The 21,511-nt window shown below is 39.2% G+C and overlaps 1 protein-coding gene and 1 long non-coding RNA gene across 14 annotated transcripts in view; one reads left to right on the top strand and one right to left on the bottom strand.

The window, feature by feature from the left end:
- Positions 1-21,511, bottom strand: part of anks1b (ankyrin repeat and sterile alpha motif domain containing 1B) — a 236,357-nt gene that overhangs the window by 29,336 nt on the left and 185,510 nt on the right. For all 6 annotated transcript variants that reach the window (XM_044343243.1, XM_044343242.1, XM_044343244.1 and 3 more), the window contains 2 exons: positions 18,450-18,548; positions 16,708-16,860 (listed from right to left, as the gene is read on the bottom strand). In XM_044343243.1, the coding sequence (XP_044199178.1) occupies positions 16,708-16,860; positions 18,450-18,548 (252 nt within the window). The remainder of the gene's footprint in view (positions 1-16,707; positions 16,861-18,449; positions 18,549-21,511) is intronic.
- The window catches only part of LOC122975065, a 105,576-nt gene that overhangs the window by 50,498 nt on the left and 33,567 nt on the right, over positions 1-21,511 (top strand). For 2 of the 8 annotated variants that reach the window (XR_006400555.1, XR_006400562.1), the window contains one exon: positions 16,730-18,052. The exons of 3 other annotated variants lie outside the window; for them this stretch is intronic. This is a non-coding gene — a long non-coding RNA (uncharacterized LOC122975065). 3 more of the 8 variants (XR_006400556.1, XR_006400557.1, XR_006400561.1) reach the window with 3 other exon arrangements.

The raw sequence follows: 21,511 nt of genomic DNA, 5'->3' as shown, positions 1-21,511 counted from the left end.
CCTGGGTCAGAATATATTACAGGTCAATCGAACGGTTATATTGATCAGAAAATAGCCCATGTCTGTCTCAATGCCATCGTAGAGGTTGAGTATAGGGCCATTGTACCATCGAGGACACCGAGGTTGCGTTTTCCTGTAATATTTCTGGGAATTTGGGGGGTTTAATGACACAAGGAGGAATTTACGTCCTACGGTTACAAGCGTATTCCACCTGTTGGATTTTTACAGGCTGATATTATTTGAACTATATATCTAAAAAATGGACTGTTTCTAGGTTAGAAAAATGTATTAATTAAATGATAATAAAAGAGGTTTAGTATTCTCCCCCAGACTTATGTGTCTAACAGCGTGGAGAAGACTTTAAACACCGTCTAGACCATAATGTTGAAAAAATTTAAGAATTTGGCTGATGGCTCTTCAGAAGTTTCCTGGGTGGGTGGGGTAGATACACTCCTGGGTGAGTAGTAAGATTACTACAGTCATATTAAGTGGCTTTGCGCAAGAAACAGAACTTGGAGAGTTAATGTCAGCCAATAATTGTGTGTCTGAGCTGCAGTGCTAGATCTGTGGGCTAAGAAGGGATATAAAAGAGGGCAAAAGTCAAATCTAGCTTCCATCTTGATCAATAAGGTTTGCGTTACAGTAGAAAAGAATTGAGGATATGTGGATAAAGCGCTCAGCGTGTGTGAAGGCGTGGATATTTACAGCAACAACGCTTGGCTCATTTTTCACCCTGATTATTGACGTTTTTCTAACCCTGAATACTTAATCACAGCCAGCCACCTTCCCTCTCCCTCGTTCTCTCTTCCCTCCATCCTCCATCCCTCACCTGATGTGTGTGTGTTGTTTGGAGGTGGAGCTTTTCAACTAGAATGATTAGTATCGATTTGCCTGGACTCTCAATGGATTACACACACGCTCGAAACACAGCCTATATCCCCTCAGAAAGCAAGCAAGCGTAAGCTCGGCCGGGTTCATCACAGCGACGTCCTGGCTTCAGCATCATCTCTCTGCTCTGTTTAGAACCACAGCTTCTCCTACACACATACATTTATACACACACACCACATTGAGGTGGGGGGCAGTGGAGGGAAACCAGAGACCACTGGTTGCCCGGCAACCAGAGAGCGGAGGGGAGTTGCAGTTAAGGGTGATGTGTCAAAAATGATGTCCAAGAGGGACCAATAGGAAGGCTCATTTCAGTGCTACGAGAACAGGCAGCCAATGAGAGTGATGCATTAATAAGCCCGCCTACATGGAGACAGATGTATCTCCATTAATAGCAAGAGAACTGTAACTATGACTGGAAGCACACTGTGTATGTGTGTCTGCGTGTGTGTGTGTGTGTGTGTGTGTGTGTATGTGTGTATGTGTGTGTGTGCAAACACAGCCAAATGCTGCAGGATCAAGGTTGAAACAAGATCTCTCAAAGCTCGTCTTCTGCGAATACACTCACTCACTCACTCACTCACACACACACACAGATTTTTACCACACACAGAGGAGCTCATGAATTGAATTCCCAATGAGATGAGAGAGGAAATGGTGTATGATATTTTTCTGGGTTAATAAATACTTCAAAGCCCCAAGATGGAACCGATTTTCACACTGCAGAGGAGCACAAGCTCTCCTAAGGCACCAGACTGTGTCAATTCACACGCACGTGTGTGTGTGTGTCTGTCATAGGCTACTTTCAGGGACAAATTTCAGAGTAAAGACCAGCTAATTGGGGACGGCTTGTCCAATTGGGGACAAAAGCTGTGTCCTCAATTTGCAAAAAGCTGATTTTTGGGTCAGTGGTTAAGATTAGGATAAAGGTTAGGATTAGGCAAGTAGTTGTTAGTCTCCAGTAAATGAATGTAAGTCTATGTAATGTCCCAAAAAATGACATTAGTAAACATGTGTGTGTTTGTGTGTTCATGAGTGTGCAATACTATCTGGCAGTGCTTCAAAGAGATTATCCACCTCTGGATTTCTCACACAATAAAAATGTGAGTGTTAGAATTTTGTGCATATAATAATAAGAAAATTCTGTTATAACCAACAGGTCTTGATGCTTAAATTAGTCATTTGGTAAAGGTGAGATATTTTGTCAGTCATGTTTATATCACTTGTATGTGACCTGTGCAGCTTGTGTGATGTGTGCGCTACCATATGACATAACACAGAAAGGGTTCACATAGCAGCAGAGAGAGCACAGTCCAATGATGTTGATGTTGTTCTGTACCTTGCAGAGGTTGGCTCACATACAACAGCTGTTCCCAGTCAGAGTCAGTGTAGCGTGTCACATACAGTACATAAACTATTTGAGTTAGGGTTGGGGGGGGGCTACAGATACAAGATCAGGTTAATAGGACACTTGTAGCAGCCATATGTTCATATGTTAAGCTGCTGAGGGACAGCTTTGGATGGCACCATGCTGTGAACTCCCTGTGAGTGGCTGAGTTAAGAAACTGAAGTAGGCTACTTGTTTCCAGCAATCAGTCCAAGTAAAGAAACATGCAGGAGTAGCCAGTGGTGTGTTAGATGGTAATCTCTTTCCAACATTTACATTGGATATTGGATATTGGATATATTACTAAATTTGTGTAATGAGACTTTAGGAATGTGTTAATTGGTTGCTGGGCCATCCAGTCAAAAGCAGTAATCTATGTAAACAAGAAATAGCGCCAAAATCTGAAGCATGACGACAGTTTTAGGGGGGTGAACAATATATTACACTTAACTGCCAATCCATTGTTGGTGCAGTTACTATTACATGGAGAAATATGTGTGTCTGAGGCAGTAGTACTCATACAGTTCAGAATAAATGGAAAATATCAGATTTTGGTAAACCTAAATGACATTATTAGCATGACATCTTGTCTAATTTGAGGTATATATGTAGAGTGATTATTGTGAAATGTGCTTAAAAATCTTCCTAATTTACATTATTATTAAACAGCATTTTAATCAAGTGTCAGCTCTGTGAGTTGGTTCAGTTAGCTACAGAACAATTACGCCTGGCAATTACTTAATGTAAATATTTGGTAAAAACGAATCTTTACGTATGAACTACTTTATGCGTTACAACCTGTTTTAATTTAATGATGTGTAAATCTACACTTTGTAACATTTATGTTATAACTTGCCGAAGTTTGAGTTTACGAAGAGCTGGTGCAGCCGCCTCCTGATCTGTGTCAGACATGGCAAAAAACCTGGATCAAGCCTCATCAGAGTAGCGGCGTAAATGAAGCCAAATATCAAAAGCGTCCAATACTATGGTCAAAGCTGTATCGCTATAGATAGAACAAACCTAAAGCAAGCAGCTATACCCTTCTCACTTTGAGGTTATTCAAGTCGCCACTCATATGTTTCACACACGACACACTTGTCCACGTAAATTCCAAGAATTTAAACTTAACCTACCAATGAGGACAAAAGTAGATAAATAGACGTCTGCCTACCACTCCTGTTGAATGACAGTTTATTTCTAAAAGAAGATGTCAACACTTTGAAAATAAAGTCTCCCTTTCTCATATAAATAGAGTTATTGAACTAGTTGAATTTTTGGTAGTACAACCAAAATAGATGTTTTTTCAGTTAATCAGTTTGCATAAATCACCCGGTTACGTTAAAAGACTTTGTCCAGGAAGCATCATTCATCATGCTGCGGTTTGTCTGGGGCTACCTACTGACTAATGCCGGTCAGCGGAGGGGAATCTATTGTAATAACTCGCCGTGGTGGCGATTCGATGAACAAGAGGCTGGATTATGATTGAATGAGCAACGTCTGAGGTAAAGAGCATCTGGCAGGATTTTCAACTCAATCTTTTCTGTCGGTCCAGCCTGTTCTTCCGACAGCCGAGAGAAGAAAAATACTTTTCTCTCCACCGTCTTGCTGGGACCTGTCTCATTCCTTCTCCGCACAGTACAGTCTGACTTACTTTCTTTTCTTTATTTCTCACTTTGTTGCCTTGAATCTCTTCATCATCACCACAGAGGCTCGAAAATATTAACTTAAGGAAGCTTGATCGATTCTTGGTTCAAATATGGGCAACCAAGATGAATCCAGCCAGACTTGAGCTAAAACCTGAGTAAAATAATATGTCATTTGACGGTGGTGTAGCCTTCCAGGTGGTAAAAAAATGGTTTCTGTCATACATAGTGATTATCAGTTAAATATGTATCCTGTGTTGGAAGTCAGCCTCCTACTGCACTTACTCTTCTAAACTAACTGGAAGCGTCACAACATCCATCTATTTAACTACTGTATTATTGCTCAGTCTTGTCCCAGATTTCACTTCTCTCGCCATCTTCTAAATGCATGCAAATGAGGATAGGACACAAATTAGGCCAGCAGTTGTAATTGAGTGGATTTAGCTGTAGTAGTAACAGCTTTTTGCTTTTTTTTTCTCTGCTTCACTTGACTCAATGTGGAACTAGAGTCTCGTCTTTTGACATGTACAAACCTGAAAACTTGGCCTAATCTCTGGATGTTGGTATGAGTTGAGTAAACGTTAAAAAAATACCCAAAAACAAACACTGTACACACGAGTATCGATGTCAGCGAGAGTCCAATGCAAACTTGTGTTTTATCAAAGCACAATCGATGCTTCAGTGCCTCAATGCTGAGCTCATTCTCTCAAGTGGCTCGAGGACAGATTCCTACACACTAGATGCACGAAAACATTTATCACCAACTCCTGCACTATACACACACACACACACACACACATGTGCACACACAGTCACACACGCAGTGAATTAGCCAAGTCAGCAGTGTTGTATGTTGTAATCACCTCGCTGAGCGTAGAGCTGAAAGATGCTTAAAACAACAGCAAGCAAAGAACAAAAGGATCAATGCTCATTATTGTATCTCTTCTTTCTCTTCTCTAATCCTACTCTTATTCTTTTTTTTTTTTTTTTTTTTTTTACACAGATATTGCTCTTCTTCATCACTCCTTCCCTGTCCTGACCTACCTCTTTTCAAGACGGCACTTATTCCAAATGAGTTGTCTTCAGTTTGCTTCCCCTCTGTCTCCTCCTGTGTCTTCTTTTCACGCACTCTCCCTCTTTTGCTCTTGGTGGTTGTTTTCTTGCTGTCCAAGACAAGTGCGTCTGTCTTCCTCTTCTCCTCTCCTCTCCTCTCTCTTCTCTTCAGCCACGCTTTCCTAGCTTTACTCCTCGCCTCCTCACCGCCAGCTTTTGTCTCCCTCTCTCTCTCACACACACTCACACTCTGCAGATTTCCAGCGCTCACCAACTCCTCCTCTTTCTTCAGCTTGCAGCAGCTAGACTACATCTCCTACATGTCTCTGCCTGAGCACTCGCTCTCTCTCTCTCTCTCTCTCTCTCTCCCTCTCTCTCTCTCTACACACACTCCCTCTCCCTGCGCTCTCCCTCTCTCTACCTAGTTTACATTACCCCCTCCTCCTCCTCCTCCTCCTCCTCCTCTCCATCTCGTCACTATGGAGACGCTGGGCCTGTGCAGAGACATGCTCGCTCACAAGGAGTGTAAATGTGTGTTTTTGTGTGCTGTGTGAATTGAAAGAGTTCAACAATACCAGTATTGTCATAATATGACCTTAATGTAAAATTCCACTGACAAAAACTGAATAAATAAAAAAAAAATTAGTTGCAAAGCGGGAGGAGCTGCAGGTGCTGGAAGAATTTCTTCTCCAGTTTGTATTCCCATTTCAAAATTTTCTTTTAAAGGAATAGTTTGACATTTTAGGAAATACACTCATTCGCTTTCTTGCACTTTTATATTACTCTCAGGTAACAAAATTTACCCTCAAACACCTCTGATTAACACATTATATCTCCTTTGTTACCTTTAGACAGAGCCAAGCTAGCAGTTTCCACCTGTTTCCAGTCTATATGCTAAGCTAAGCTAACTGTCCGCTAGCTGTAGCTTCATATTCATCGTACAAACATGAGAATGGTATCGATCTTCTCATCTTCCTCTCAGCAAGAAAGTGAATAAGTCTTGCTGTTCCTTTAATGATATCCTTAATGAACCTAGAAACACATGAGTCTCCTGGATAATTTAACAATGCTATAGGTTTATGTTGTCGTCATCAGTTTGAAGTATTTCAACTTTGTTTCTGAGAAGTATGAGTCAGTTTGGTGGCTAAAAAGCTCTAAATACATTACAACACCAATGAGCCTCACCCGCTGTTGCAGGTAAGAGGCTCAAATCAGATATGTAGCAACTTCAGAACACACTGTTATTATATTTGGGCGCAAAACGCTGCACCACAGTTGCTCAAGTCATCCAAAATTGACACAGAATCCAATAGTGAGCTGGTTTAAAATGCTGAATATTTCAACAGGTTTCTGTTAGCTTCCACTCGCCATTAGTGACATACACAATATAAATGGATGTTTATTATCAAAGTGCTCACCAGGGATCATCATTCAACTACTTTCTTCATATTTTCATCTACACAGGCTTGTACCTTTGACATTTGATCAAAGAACCAGATATTTTTTGAGGCAGTTGCTCTTTTTTCTGTATCGATGATTAAACCGGTAGCGTTTGATTCCCGTCCAAATCTCGGCAGCGCTCTAACATCAGCCATGTAGAAAATGAGCAGGTCTTTTACTTTCAGAACGCTTTCAGATGCCCAAAATAACGCCTCCCTTTTTTGTAACGTCATGGGTTTTTTTTTTTCTGTTCTGCTAGACAAGTTAAGACATTTGGCAGGAAATGTCTCAGAGCAGAGAAATTCCCATTTATCTGATAACAATCTTTTGCAAATGTTCCTTTTGGGCCTCATATACTTCATTCTTACGTCATCAATATGCAGGCTTATGTTACATGAATATGTCTTGGAGTCTCATATGTCTCATCAGCCTTATCTGAGTAAGAAATCAAACACGTCTGAAATCTGATTCAGCTGACTGTAGGGCACAACTAGGACAACACTACAGCTTGCGTGAGTGTGTGTGTGTGTGTGTGTGTTTAAATTGAGCATGCTCATGTGCTTATGTATGAGAATATATATTTGCACACGTGTGAGTGCAAGTGTCACATAAATGAAACACAACCCACAAAGCTCGACGTCATTCGGACTATTTGTGTCTTCACAAGGGTCTTACTTATGTGATCCAGTGGGATAAAAACAGATAGTGCATGACTCTGTATTGTCTCATCACTATGAAAACAATATTAAACAACCACACTGTAGATTTCAATTTAGTAAATATACCATTAAATGGAAAATAAAAGAAATTTTACTGACGTACTTGAATCTCTACTTAAAAGCTACTCAATCCATTACTGTTGATCACAACAGATTGGAGGAAAAATCGGAGGTTGACTATTCAGTTGAAATTTCCTATTTCTTTTGAATTTTGGGGAGAAACGTCCAGAATGAACAAGTCAACCATGGCTGACATGGGACACAAACATTACCGTTGGTCTGTGGGTACATGCGGAAATAGGAAGGGAGTTCCACTACATCATTGGGCCTCAGCAACCACAAATTTGAGGAAAAATGTAAGGGAAACGAAAAAAAAAAATCCACTCCCTTATTATGTTCATATTTAACCAAGTTTACTATTTTAAAACATTCAGAGACCCATGACATGTAAATTAGCCTAAGAATTCCTGACTCAGTGGAGTGCGTTTAAATTACAGAAAACCCTTTAACTTCAAACCTCTGACAGCTGAAATTCTGTGTTTTCACAAGTAAGCACAAGTTTTTTGTGAAACCAAAAGGAAAACTGATGAATTCATCTAACTATTAATGTAGTTCTGAATGAAAATTAAATTAAAACTAATCAGTATATCGCTGACATTAATCATTAAAGTATAGACAAACGGAAATCAGCACGTTAATCAACTTAAAAACAACACAAACCAGAATTATGAAACACATCCACTCCATCTTTATCAGTAAACATAAACACTCGAGGAGAGATGAATCCATTCCTGTTGTTATCTATAAACTTAACGAGTAAGGATGCTGATTGTGAAGCAGCAGCTACTACCGAGCCACAGGTTCAGGGTGCATTCAAGGGAGGGGGGGTGGGGGGGTCACACACATTCTCTCCTGACACCTCCTACTCCATCTCCAGCACGGCGAGCACTACAACGGGAAGCGCAAACGCCAAATAAGGCTGCAGGAGAGCGATATCGGCGAGCAGGGACACTGAAGTACACTGCAGTCCTGAGGCAAATCCACCCACATGAAAATTAACACCATCTACTACTCACTCCCTTTTTCACACATACTGTATGTGAACGTACTGTATCCTGGCACTCTTGAACATGTCAAACAAGCATCCGCACATTTGAAAACCTACATAAGGAACACGTACATTTATACACATGAAGACGTCTTTTTTTTTTTTGGGTGTGGGGGGTGGGGGTGAGAACTTATGAATATGTGATCAGGTAAACTAACTAACAGAACTGTGGATGCATGTGGTACTCACTTTACTTCATGCATGTGTGTGTGTGTGTGTGTGTGTGTGTGTGTGTAGGTATTATTGTATGTTATATAGGATTTAATCCTGCAGTTTCTAACGAAAGCAGGAACCATCTGGTACTGGGATGCGAGACAATCTGTCCATTTGGAGAGGTGACAAAGAAGGTAATAAACATAGGAAAATGACACACACACACACACACAAAGTCAGAGTATTTGGAATAGTGTGAGGGGAAAAGGCAATCCAGTACACTCACCATGCACGTATACACAATCACATTTCAATTCATTTATACCAAGAGCACATATCTCTAGTCTCTATGGTAACTGGTAGCCGTCATGGCAACAGAGTACAAGCGGTAGAAGAAAGGCTGAACTCTCATGACTGTCCTCAATTTATTTTGGATCACTCATACAGTTAGAGACACACACACACACATACACACACACAGTTAGTCATTTCAAGGTTTTCAGAGCACATTCCCATTTCTGTGTGCTTATACCTCCTGAAATGGCATGCTGTAATAATAGAGGGGAATGCAGAGACAAGTCAGGCCCTGTAGGTGAATCACACACACACCTACACCCACGCACACACCTGCACAAAGAACACACACTAACAGGCCTTCACATGTAAGGGATAGGCACAATGAGGCAAAGATTTATCTATGTATAGAGATAATCTATCCAACAAGATACCCCTTAAATATCTAAGGTTGTTTTAGGTCATGACCCCTCCAAGATGGTGACAAGATACATCTGAGAGTTCCCAAGAAGATTAACAAGATAGAAGTATTTAAGTACATTTATTCAAATACAATTGTTAGGCCTTCTTTACTTGAGGCCTTCCTTTTTATGCTACTTTCTACTGCACCACATTTCAGAGGGAAGTACTGTAGTTTTTACCTCACTACATTCATCTGACAGCTTGTTACTCTACAGTGAACATTTTACATACAAAACGTAAAAATGAGCTTTACAAGCTACAGCTCAACAACGGCACTCTGAAAGGAGCCATTCTGTATAAAATGTGAGAAGACAACGCTCCGCTTTAAAAGTTCACAAGCCAGAGGGGTCGGGAAGATCTAGCAATATTAGGTCCTTGTAGTGACTAGAACTTCTGTACTGGATTTAAAGGATCTTTCATCATGTGATGAGATACTGTACCTGGATTTGTCAAATATTTACTGCAGTTAACTGGTATCAATCTTCTCATTTAACTTAATGACATCCTCAACACATTTCTCCTGGATAATTTTACAGTACTGGACCTTTATATTGTGGTCATCAGTTTGAATTATTTCAACTTTGTCTCTGAGAAGCATGAGTCAGCTTTAAATACAACACCCATGAGCCTCACAATGGAGAGAAAGCCAGTAAGAGGCTTGAATCAGAGACAAGTTCAGAACATATTTTCGTTATAACTGGGTGCAAGTTGCTCAGTTCATCAAAAATTGACCCAAAACCTAAAAGTGAGCGGCTAAAATGCTGAATATCTCAAAAGGTTTCTATAAAATGTAATCCTTAGCTCCTACTCGTCATTAGTGACATAGACAACATCATTTTATGCTCGATGATTGGATGTTTATTATCAAAACGCTCACTGGGAATCACCATTGTATAAACCACTATGTAAGTAACTGGACTTCCCAAAGAACACCAATTCCCATCTGGTCGTTTTATGAAACTATAAAACTGTTTCTTAATTATTAAGTTTTTCATATACTGTGATAGAAAACTTGATCTTTATTACCAACTCCTTCTACAAAGCCCTTTCATACATGCAGGTAACCCAAGTGTACACTCTCGCATAGAGCAGTGGTTCCCAACCTTTGATTGAACTACTCACACCTTACAGACATGCAACCCATCGCAAAGGGCAGCAATGTCGTCTGATGTAGAGGAACAGGTACATATATGCAGGACAAGGGACTTTCTTTGATCTCTTACCTTCAGTTTCCTCCCTGACCTTCAATCAGATGCTTCCCACCTTCACTTCAAATACTTCAACGTACACATAACCAAGAACAGACAACCCATATTCACAAACACACACACACACACCTGATATCACAGCTGTCTCTGTGATATCAGGGTCCACTTATCGAGAAAACATTAAGGGAATTGTTCCTTGAGGACCAGGAACTATCTGCACTCCACCTTCGTGATTGTGGCTTTCTAAAACGAAATCCATTTGTAATTGCTTCGCTCTGGGCCCCTCTGAGGACTCACTTGAAACGAGAGCAATTTGCAGCCTTGACGCAGTTGTTTTGTACTTTCCTTGCCTGAAGATAAGGTGGTCTGACTGAACCGAGAGGCAGCAGCGCCACCCTGTGGATTTTTACAGGATGTGTCTGCAGCTCAACACACTGCAGGGAAATGAATATGTATTTTGGGGGACCATTCATCTATCAATGGATAAAAGAGATAAGTGACACCTAAAAAAAAAACCCAAATATATAAGTATTATCATCTCTATCACTGATAACATACTGGAAATATTTATATTGATGTGAGAATTGTTTTTTACTATGATTTCTTGGTGTTAAACAGAGCAATCAAGACTTCTCCTAAAGTCAAAAACTGTACACTGATTGACTGTCAGCCTTGAAGTAATTAAGTCTGAGCCATTAAAGTAGAAAAAAAGGACATGTTGTGTCAGTGCCAGTCCAGATCCAGCTATCATGTTCCCAAACTAGCACTTCCCACAGCCTGGGCTGAGACCCGAAGCCTCATCGACCAAAGATTATGACCGACTTGAGACTGACTTGAGACAGCTGACAGATTTTACCAAGGGAGTTGTGATATTAAAAGCAGACTGATAGAGTAATAATGTCTTCCCATTATTACAATCTCAAGTACCTCACGCAGCCCTCTAAATTAGTTTGGGTTTAGGGGGAAATTAAGGTGCGCAAAGCAGCTTAAATGGCAGCTCCCCAAAGACAAAGACATTTGAAAACTGCTGCCCTAACACACACACAGATTTATTTACAATGGTCTGAAAGGAAGGTATGCAAGCAAATACTTAATCAGCTCTCTGAATTGTCAATACTTTCTTCTTGATCAACTAATCAATCAATCTCTTAATCATTTCAGTATATAGGTGAAGGCAAATTAGCACAGGACATTCAGTGGAATGTGATTAGTTAAAACTCCAATTATAAGCAGTGTGTGCACACTTACTCAACCATTTTTAATAATGAATGCCTATTAATTATTCATTTAAATTTAATGATTCAATGTAGGAAGGTTTGATTTAATGAGTTTTCATTTTAGGTCTGCAGACTTTCAATTTCCATTCCACCATACGTGGCTTTTTAAATTAAATGATCACAACAGTACTTGTAACTGTACATTATATAGAGTACACTGAGTAAAACTGTTGGTGACTCATTTTGCTCATAAACACCTGTTAAAGGATGATTCTGTTGTTGTCTATTTTGTTGTTTTTTTTTAACAACTTGGGTCCTGTCTTTGTAATTTTGGTAATAATAAAACCGTATTGTCAGCGAGTTAATTGCAGAGATCTGGGAATGCATTGACACTGCTAAGACGAAATCAGTCCAGGCAAAATACACGAGCAGCCAGACAGTAATTCAGATTTTAAAAAAAGATTTATTTAGAAGAGAATACAAAGGCTGACACTAAAGTAATGACCCAACTAAACATTCATAAAAGTTTCCAGATGTTTTGGGTGCACTCACTTTCTGTTTTACCTCCAAATAAAGTGTTTAGATAATTGGTGTTAGCTTAAACCCTCATTTCACAGGAAAATTGTGTGAGTACATGAACTACAGTCAGGTCAAAGTTGAACCAGGAAGTCGGTAAACTGTGATAAATGTTTACAACAGGAAGTTTATTATCCCATCAAACTTTGTTCTAACACTGAGTCTTAGTTTTGTTTATCTGCACAAGTTAAAGTTTACAAATGACATACAAATAACAATGAAAATGAATGTGCATGGAGAGAAAGAAAGCCTCAAAGGGCTTATTGGTGACCTCTACCTAAATTATATAACAAATATTACAGAGTTAAAGGTGCAGTGTGTAGAATTTAGTGGCATCTAGTGGAACGGACATGGCAGAAATGGAATATAATATTCATAAGTTTGTTTTAATTTGTGTATAATCACCTAAAAATAAGAATCATTGTGTTTTTGTTACCTTAGAATGAGCCCTTTATATCTACATAGGAAGCGGGTCCTCTTCCACAAAGCCACTAGATGCCACTAAATCCTACACACTGCACCTTTAAAGAAATATATAATATTAAAAATATATAAATGAAAGAGAGATTAGAGTATTTTTATATATTACTTTAAGGAGATTGATGATATATGAACCAAATGAGAAAAAGAGAAAATCATAGAAAGGATGAACATGAAGATTAGATTGTTAGTCTAACCGAGAGAAACAATGGTAATATCCGTTAATATCCTTCATGCTGACTGAATGTAACAGTTAACCTGGACCAGGTGTGACTCAGATGAGTCAATCTACTCTGTTGATATAAACTCTGACGAGGAACAATTACACACATGCACTGCAGTGTGTGAGGAGCTGCACCTGCTTTCTCTCTGCAGTATATTGTACCACTGTGTGTGTGTGTGTGTGTGAGGACAGGCAGGATTAAAAGGTGTTTTGAGAATGCTGCTCTAATCCCACAACAGCAGGCCAGCACATATGTGCCCCATCAAAAGGACACACACGCACTCCCAGGCGTACACACACACACACACACACACATACACACACACACACACACACTTGTATCAGTCTATTTTAAAATGCTCCAACAATGCTTAACGCTCCTCCTTTGTCTCCCTGGACACCACAGCATCTGTTGCCCATAGCGATTATCTGGTGATTACATAAAAGCAGCGGCCAAACTATTTTTAAAGACTCATTCTCCCTTTTCTCTCTTACATGTACCTGTCCTTTACTGCATCCCTCCACTTCTCTGTCTCCCTCTACACACACACACACTTCTCTCTCAGGTGCAGCAGTGACCTCTCCATCACCTCAGACACTACTTTAGTGACAGTGTACTACTGCAGTGGTACGCAGTCACTGGACGACAGCTTGTACAACAGAGACACACTCTTTCACATGCACTTGTACACAATCCATAAAATAAACAACATGTTTAAACTAATTGATTGATTCACAAAAATTGCCAAATGTATGTGGACACCTGGACATTACACCCACATGTGATTGTTGAACATCTCATTTGAAAACCATGGGCATTAAACTGAAGCTGTAACAGCTTCTACTTCTCTGGTAGTCCGGGTTAGGACTCTGTGAAGGCCAGTCCAGCATAATGAGTAATGTCCTAACAAGTCCTGGAAAGCTTCTTGGGAAAAACAATGTAATTTGATACCAATTCTAGGTAAAATAGAGACAAAGCTCTGAGAAAATGATTGGAGTTTAGTTAATTGTGTTGAGTTTATAATACTACATCATGTTACTGTACATATTTTACATATATATTATAGTGTAACAAAAATTGCTCAACAACATGTAAATAATATCTTTTCATTGGCGTACACAAATCAGAGCAGACTGTACATACAGCACTGTTCATTTTCTCTCACTATATGCATATAAAACCAATTCTGTAAATAGAGTAACATATTTTTATTTCAGCATGCATTGCACTACCTGTACATACAGTATAGTAACAATCAAACCTGTAAATATATATAGTTTGTTGTCCAGTTCTTGCCTCTATATAATAGCTATAGGTTTGTGTATGCTAAACTAGAGAGTACAAGTAACTGCTGATAGTGTCTGACCTGATTTTTTTTATTATATTTTTTTTAAAATTTTAGCCAATACAGCTGCATCGTGCATACTTAAACAACCTACACTGAAGCTCACATAGCAATTTGAATATAAATTTGAGAGCAGAGTAGCTGTGCTTTAAGTAAATATAGCCTGCAGTAAAGGTTTCCTTTGATGGTTTCTTTTAATGTTTTTCTATAGTATGCTGCAGTAGTTTGAGGGCTGCTCCGGTAGTTAAATGTCCAATAATTAATCAAGGTTACACTAGCAATTAATTGTAATTAATTATTTGTGTACCACAGCTGTTTTTCTTAAAAATGAGTACCACACATTACAGTGTCCTTTCCAGGAAACTTCCTGTGAATTAACAGTTAAATATCAGTTCATTATACACAACCAAGGGACCCATAAAATAAAGTTCTTCCACACCAAACTCAAAAATACATTTCTTTATGGACCTCATGTTTTGCATGAGTGCATTGTCATGTTTAAACAGGGAAAAGACCTTCCCCAAACTGTTGCCATAAAGATGGCCACATAATATTGTTTAAAATATCACAGAATGCTGAGGCATTAAATTTCCCCTTTATATGAACTAAGGGGCCCAAACCATGAAAACCAGCCCCAGACTAGAAGTATTTAGTGTACTAGTGCAGCCTCTAGTGGCTGCTGTGTGCACTGCAGCTGGTTTTTCACACAGAAGACTAATTCCTCTCTTAGTATATAAACAATATATATATCTTATACAGTGTTTTTATTTAAATGCATGCAGGTCTACATAAAAGTATTGAAGTGGTGTATTTTATATGCTTCACATATTGCATAATTTAAGGTTCTTGTAATGTCCAAAAAGGAAAGAAGATGGATATATAGGATGGCTTGTGTTTTAGAAGTCATAGCTTTAAACATATACATAAACACATACTGTAAGCATGCATTCACACTTTCTCTGTCTCACATATGCATCCAGAAACACATACCCATACACACAGTGAAGCGCAGCATGTGGGCGGTATCCCCAGCGCTGTGAAACATCTTGCATCCCACATGCTTATATAACTCCCTCTCCACCTCCTCCAGCTGATCACTCATCACTTTATCACTTTATCATCCGCTGGGTAGGAAAAACACCCCTTTCTCTCTCTCTGTCTCTCTCTCCTCTCTCTCTCTCTCTCATTGAAATCAGCCAGACAGGCGCCCTCTGCAATCGAGCATGATTTTGTTACACTCTGAGCATCAAAGGAGCACATCACTCCGATGAGATCAGGCTGCAGCAAATCCCATCTCTAGTGCAGATTTTATGTTGTTAAAAATTGAATCATAAACCTGCAATACTTGTGACAACATGCGAGCTAAAATGTCAAACCTTGTTATCATCAACCATGAGTGATATTTACAGAAAGAGAGAGAATTCAATCAGGTTGAAAACTGCTATTTACTCTTTATTACTGCAAATTTCAAACCACAAACTAGTACAGCAAAAGCTCTTCTGACAAACGCACACAAAAAAAAAATGCAGTTAAGTAATGATGTAACAGCAAAAATAAACCTCCTTCATGTTTGTATTCCCTACACGCATTGCACAGTAATGAGAAGAAAAGCCTGATGGGCATTCTGCACGATATGGCCTCGGCATCCTTCCCACAGAGGGAACTCTCACATCGCCTTTCGCCTTGGTTTGGATACAAAGGACAAAGATCATACGTATACTGATGTATGGGTCGGTAGTGCAATATGTTGAGTAGGAGATATGAATTCACTCTATCATGAAGGTGAAAGATGAGGACACCAACCAACAAGCATTCACAGCTTCACGAAGCCCCGGCTTTTGACTGGCTGCCGCCCCGTTTTTTTCCATCGTAGGCAATCATTTAATCTATAAACATGTTTTCCTCTGCCTACAGATTGATTAATCTGTCTGTGTGAGGAAACGATTCGACTGTCACACGAATTCCCTCAAAGCAAGAGCTAACACTGTGTGTCGACACAAGAGGGATTACTAAGTTTGTATCAAGATAGCAGCACTTGAAAAAAATAAGTTGTTTCACTCTAAAAGTGAAATCAGCATTGGCTCCTCCTAAAGATCTTTTAAACAAGTCACAAATATTTATAGTTTCACTTTTAAAAAAGGCTAAATATTTTTTTAGCAAACATAACTCAAACAGGAGTAAAATATGCATTTGTATAGGGACTATTTTCAGCTGCGGATGAATACACATTTTGTGCACTAGTGAGTATTCACAGCAGCAGGATGGTGTATGCAGCAGTGTGATTCATTGATGTGTTTTTTTGGACAACAATGGAGCTCTATGACACAGGAATATGATATATCTGACTGTGACTGCACAGACAATAACTCCTTAGAAGGATCATTTCATTGCTGGTTTTGGTCTTTTTATGGTAATTGTTGACAACGATATAATATTTCCAGCCTTATCCTTTACCGCAGATATTTTTTCAGCAGTGTAGACAGGAAGAAGGAAAAGAAAATAAGACTCACATTAATGAGCTCAATCTCCCAGATCTTCTTGACCAGCTCCATGGAGGTGTAACCGTTGATGAGGAAAGACTTGGTATAGTCGCCGAGCTCCAGCGACTCCAACCACTCTGCCACCGACGTGGGGTTGTTGCCATCGTAACCGACAGGCCGCACCTTCAGTACAGACGGGAAGGAGAGAGTTCTGTATTTTTAACTGCTTATTATTTATCTGCATTTCTTTCAAAGACTTAAAAGTATTTCCCCAAATCCCAAATGATATGTTGCATGATATTTATTTGTTCTTCTTTCTCCATAAATATACTCATAGTGTGAGCAAACATTCGATTTGTTTTGCTGTTTTTCTGCCCATATGGTACACCACTTTTGACCTGGAGCTTTGAATCAACGAACAGCTGGTATCCAAATGATACACTCTGTACATATGCCAACTATAATACAGCCTACATTCCTATTTCTTACATAACGCTACAGCTGCATACATTCTATTTATATTCTATTTAATTAATTTTCTCAATTTTCTTTCCATATTCTGCTGCAACAGCCTGAATTCTACATGGTGATCATTAAAGATTCATGTTAAATACCTTCCCCAGTTCAGCAGGGATCAGTAGGAAAGAGGTGGGGAAGCTACAGATACTGAGCTAATGCTGCTCATACTACTGCTTCTCATACTTCAGCAGCACAAACAAGTATACACAAGCCTAACTTTTGGGAAAGGGCAGAACGGGACGCCAACAGCAGGGTGTTATTGCCTTGGGTGAGCTACTTCGTGTGTAGTCGATAATTAATAATTCATTCACTTTTATTTTGACAGTTAAAGCAGCTTCAGAGAGTTAACGGAGCTTCAAATCCTACACCCTCCACCTGAAGGGGAGTGTTTGCTCATGTATGTCAACGCATATATATGAGTTGGAAATGACAAGCGGGCAGACAAAAATTTAAAGATACAGTGTTTTTAGAAAGTTTAGTGGAGATGAGAGGAGGAAAAAGCTGACTGGAGATCAAAGTTTTCTGGGTGTCTCTATGAAACCTGCTTATCTCTGAGCTCAGAGTCTATCCTCTCTACTGAGACTCTTTTTTTTTTGGCTCTCTCTCTCTCCATACAGTCCCACACCTTTGATCTTACTTCCTGTCTCATTGCACACAAAAGTATTTGACCCTTGTAACATACCCAAACTTTCCCATCCAAGTGTTTTTTATTCCAATATTGTATTATTCCAATACTGATCATTCTGACCCTTTTAGAGTATTTTTTTTTTTTTTAATCGAGGGACTGAGCAGAAGCCCTTTTCCGACGTTCAAAGTGTTCGTCTACTGCTAAATGTATGAATTTGTGTGTGTGATTTTTACAGATGCAGGACAGCGTGGATTTAGCGGTTTCATGCGTCATTTAAGTTGATGTGGTTTGGAAGCTGTGATCTACAGTAATGTAGCTCAGTACATCTCCTCCTTGAATTCCCCAACTCCTTCCTTGGCGGCTTGTGCAAGTATTCAACATAACATGCAGAGAGAAACTCAACCACCCACAGAGTGTGAGTTATATCACACAGGAATACAGATGGAGCAGGAGATTTGTTGAGTTTTATACTACACGAATGAGATTGGCTGCAGCTGCGAGTGAAAAAATTGACCATGAATGTATGTAATTTGCATGAGTCTGACACTGCACAGATTAGGAAGCTCAGTCTTTGTGAATGTCTACTCTGCTGTAATTTGATTGTGTGATTAGCTGCAGTACTGACCCTGGGCAGCAGCCGTATGGCCTGCAGGAGGCGTTGTCTGTGGGCTGAGTTGAGGATCCCAATTTCCAGCAGGTCCTGGTCCTCCACCACATTGCTACCCTGCAGAGCAACAAAACAACAGTAAATGTTAACAATCATGTAGCATTTCTCCACCCAAAGCTGACAATGCAACAGGTGTCTGCATGGCTGCACATGCTGTAACGCAACTTTTATAGGAATTCTCTTGTAGAATTGAAATACAGTATCGATATTTAGCTTTCATGTTGTCACAAAGACAAAACACACCAACAGATGCAGTCAGCCTTTCTTCTGATGCACAGGTTTGTGATATCAGCAACTTATTTCAAAAGATCATGCAAGTGTTTTTGCAAGTTTTAACGCTTTAACTACAAATCATGAGTACTTTGCAGCTGCACACGTTTAGACATTGTTTTCCATATGGTATGAAAATGTATTTGCAGACTCTTGAAGCTTGAAATCTGTATTATAATCCAGTATCATTGCATAGAAATGTACTTTATGTGCAGAATGATTTTAAAACAGCACTGTGTTACCTTATAACGATAATATCAATTCATAAGGTTCACTTAGATGGATTACAAAACATTTTATATTGTACAGAAAGGAATACAAACTAATGGCAGTGTTGAACAGTGAACAGCTGCATGGTTATGCAAAATGTTTACATGTGATGTAAAGTTATATGTGAGTGGTAGTAAACAGGTTAAAATATGCAAAACCACGGGTATGGTCAGTGAACATTAACATTATTGCTGCCAGGGGACCAATAAAACCATCCTGATGTTTTTTTTTTCCCCAAATAACATTGAAAGTATTTGTTCGCCATTTAAGTGTGGCGTTCAAAATGCATTAGTCAAATTTGCAAATTGTGGATGTAATATTCATTAAAAGACAAATTTAATTGTACAAGAACATGACAATGTTTTGACAACAAATTGACTTTCCCAGGTGATGGAAATATTGTCCTGTAGAATTAAAGAAGAATTGTGTGTGCCTCCTGATGATTGGCTGGATATTACTAACACACATCAGTAAACTCATACCACTGGTTATTGTATAGTTACTGTGGAGTTCTTACACTAATTGTATACTTAGGCAGCACCTGTGTGAATAGTGCTGCATATCAGTAACATCTCTAGTGTGTTTGATCAAATGATTAAGGCAACAAAGACAACAATCTGAGGAACAACATAGAGGAAATGAGTTAGAAATGATAAAAGTAATGAAACATCAGCTGCAAAGCTACAATCAACAGAATGAGGCAGACAGTATGTTTGTATTTAAGAGTCTGGCACACAAACACATTAGCCTTTATGGGTATCATACAGTTTCACCTTTAAATAATCCAATGGGAAACCTTAAGAGACCTATCAGTCATCCCCCCCCTCCAGAGAGACAGAGAGAGGGAGTCTTCATGCAGATGGATAATTAGAGGAAAAGGAGGAACGCAGGGAGGGATGGGAGGAGATGTGGTGTGTTTGTTGACAGCTGGGAGAAAGGCCAACTCAGCCAGAGATACCATCAAAAATAGGGTCGTTTAACAGACGAGAAAAGTAAAGCAAGGTTATCAACAAAATGATGGTAAAGAAATAAAAAGAGTAGAGAGATTGTGTGACTAGCCTGGAGATAGTCTCACAGGCTCATCCATACACACACACTGGTGTAGGATTGAGGGATTACACTTGTCAGACCCTCTACATCTCCTTCCTGTCAAAACTAACAGTGATAAACACCCAACAGACAAGGGAAAAAAAGCAAGCAAGTAGATACCCATCTGCTTTTTCCTTTCTTCATTTCACTGTTGTCCAGAGGTTGACTCTGAGGATCATTGTGCCCTCTAAAAAGGACATTCTGCTCCAAGGCTGTGACATTTTAATTCTAGGCAGGAGATAGCTGTCGTTTAGTGTTCCCCCTCACGATCCTGAAGAACACTCGCCAGAGAAATCTCTGCTCGGGTGGCTTTACTTTTGAGACTACAGATCTGCTGCAAGCAATAGGCCAACATACTTAATAGTTCTCTTGAATTTTCTAAATCTTCTATGTGATAGAAAGAAATGTAAAATATCTACAATTACAGTGTATCATTCAGCTGGGGATTTACAGGAAAGATATTACAGACTGAATATTCAACTATGTAGTCTTTTAATGCACATTTTTATGCAGGAATTCCTATTATTTCACTCTGTGTCCTGCATATGCCGATTGTATCTGCTTGCATTGTCCAATACATCTCCATAAGAGAGGAGAGATGTTATCTTGGCTGACGATTATTATCACATTTTTACATTTTACCTAAAATGCTTTGAACAGGCCCAGTATACAAACTGGTTAAGATTTGGAAGAAGAAGAAAAGTGGAGGGAAATGTCCATTTATTCAGGGAATGTGGACTTAAAATGTTTAACTCTTCTATAACTAGTTTGTCTTGACAGTACAGCACAGTCAGACAACTTCATGGAGCAACCCAGAGATCGTGTGGTACAAAAAAAAACCACTGGTGTGGAAATCTAAGCACATTAATTAAAAAAATAACCATACACTCAATTTAGCAATCTGTGCGCTTGGATCAATAAACCATACGAACAGATTAATAAAGCATGTGAGTCGATTGCTAAACTGAGCGCATAGTTTAAGGGAATTGTGAAGCCAGACATCCAGAATATGGATCTGGTACTCAGAATAGAAGTGGGGTATTATAATTCTGGTAAAAAAAAAAAACAAAACATTGAAGTAATGTAATGCACTATTTAATTGTCATACCAGCTAAATAAAATCACAGACTAATAACTGGTGTTATGACTACTATAATATACTGTAGAAGAAGAAGACTGCTAGCTAGCAAACATGGATTTAACAATGTAGGTTTAAAAATACTATTGAAGATCAGCTTTGCAAATGTTTTAGGAGGCAGTAAATTAATTCAACACATTTGTCAGGCAAGGATACACAACACTGCATTTACAAGACTAGAGATAAACAAGTCACAGCTTATTAGCCATTGTATAATACCACTGTCACTGATGAAGCACCAATTATAATTCAA

This window comes from Thunnus albacares, chromosome 23 (genome assembly GCF_914725855.1).
Source record: "Thunnus albacares chromosome 23, fThuAlb1.1, whole genome shotgun sequence".
Taxonomy (NCBI): Eukaryota; Metazoa; Chordata; class Actinopteri; order Scombriformes; family Scombridae; genus Thunnus; species Thunnus albacares.
This window is presented reverse-complemented; position numbering and strand designations above follow the sequence as displayed.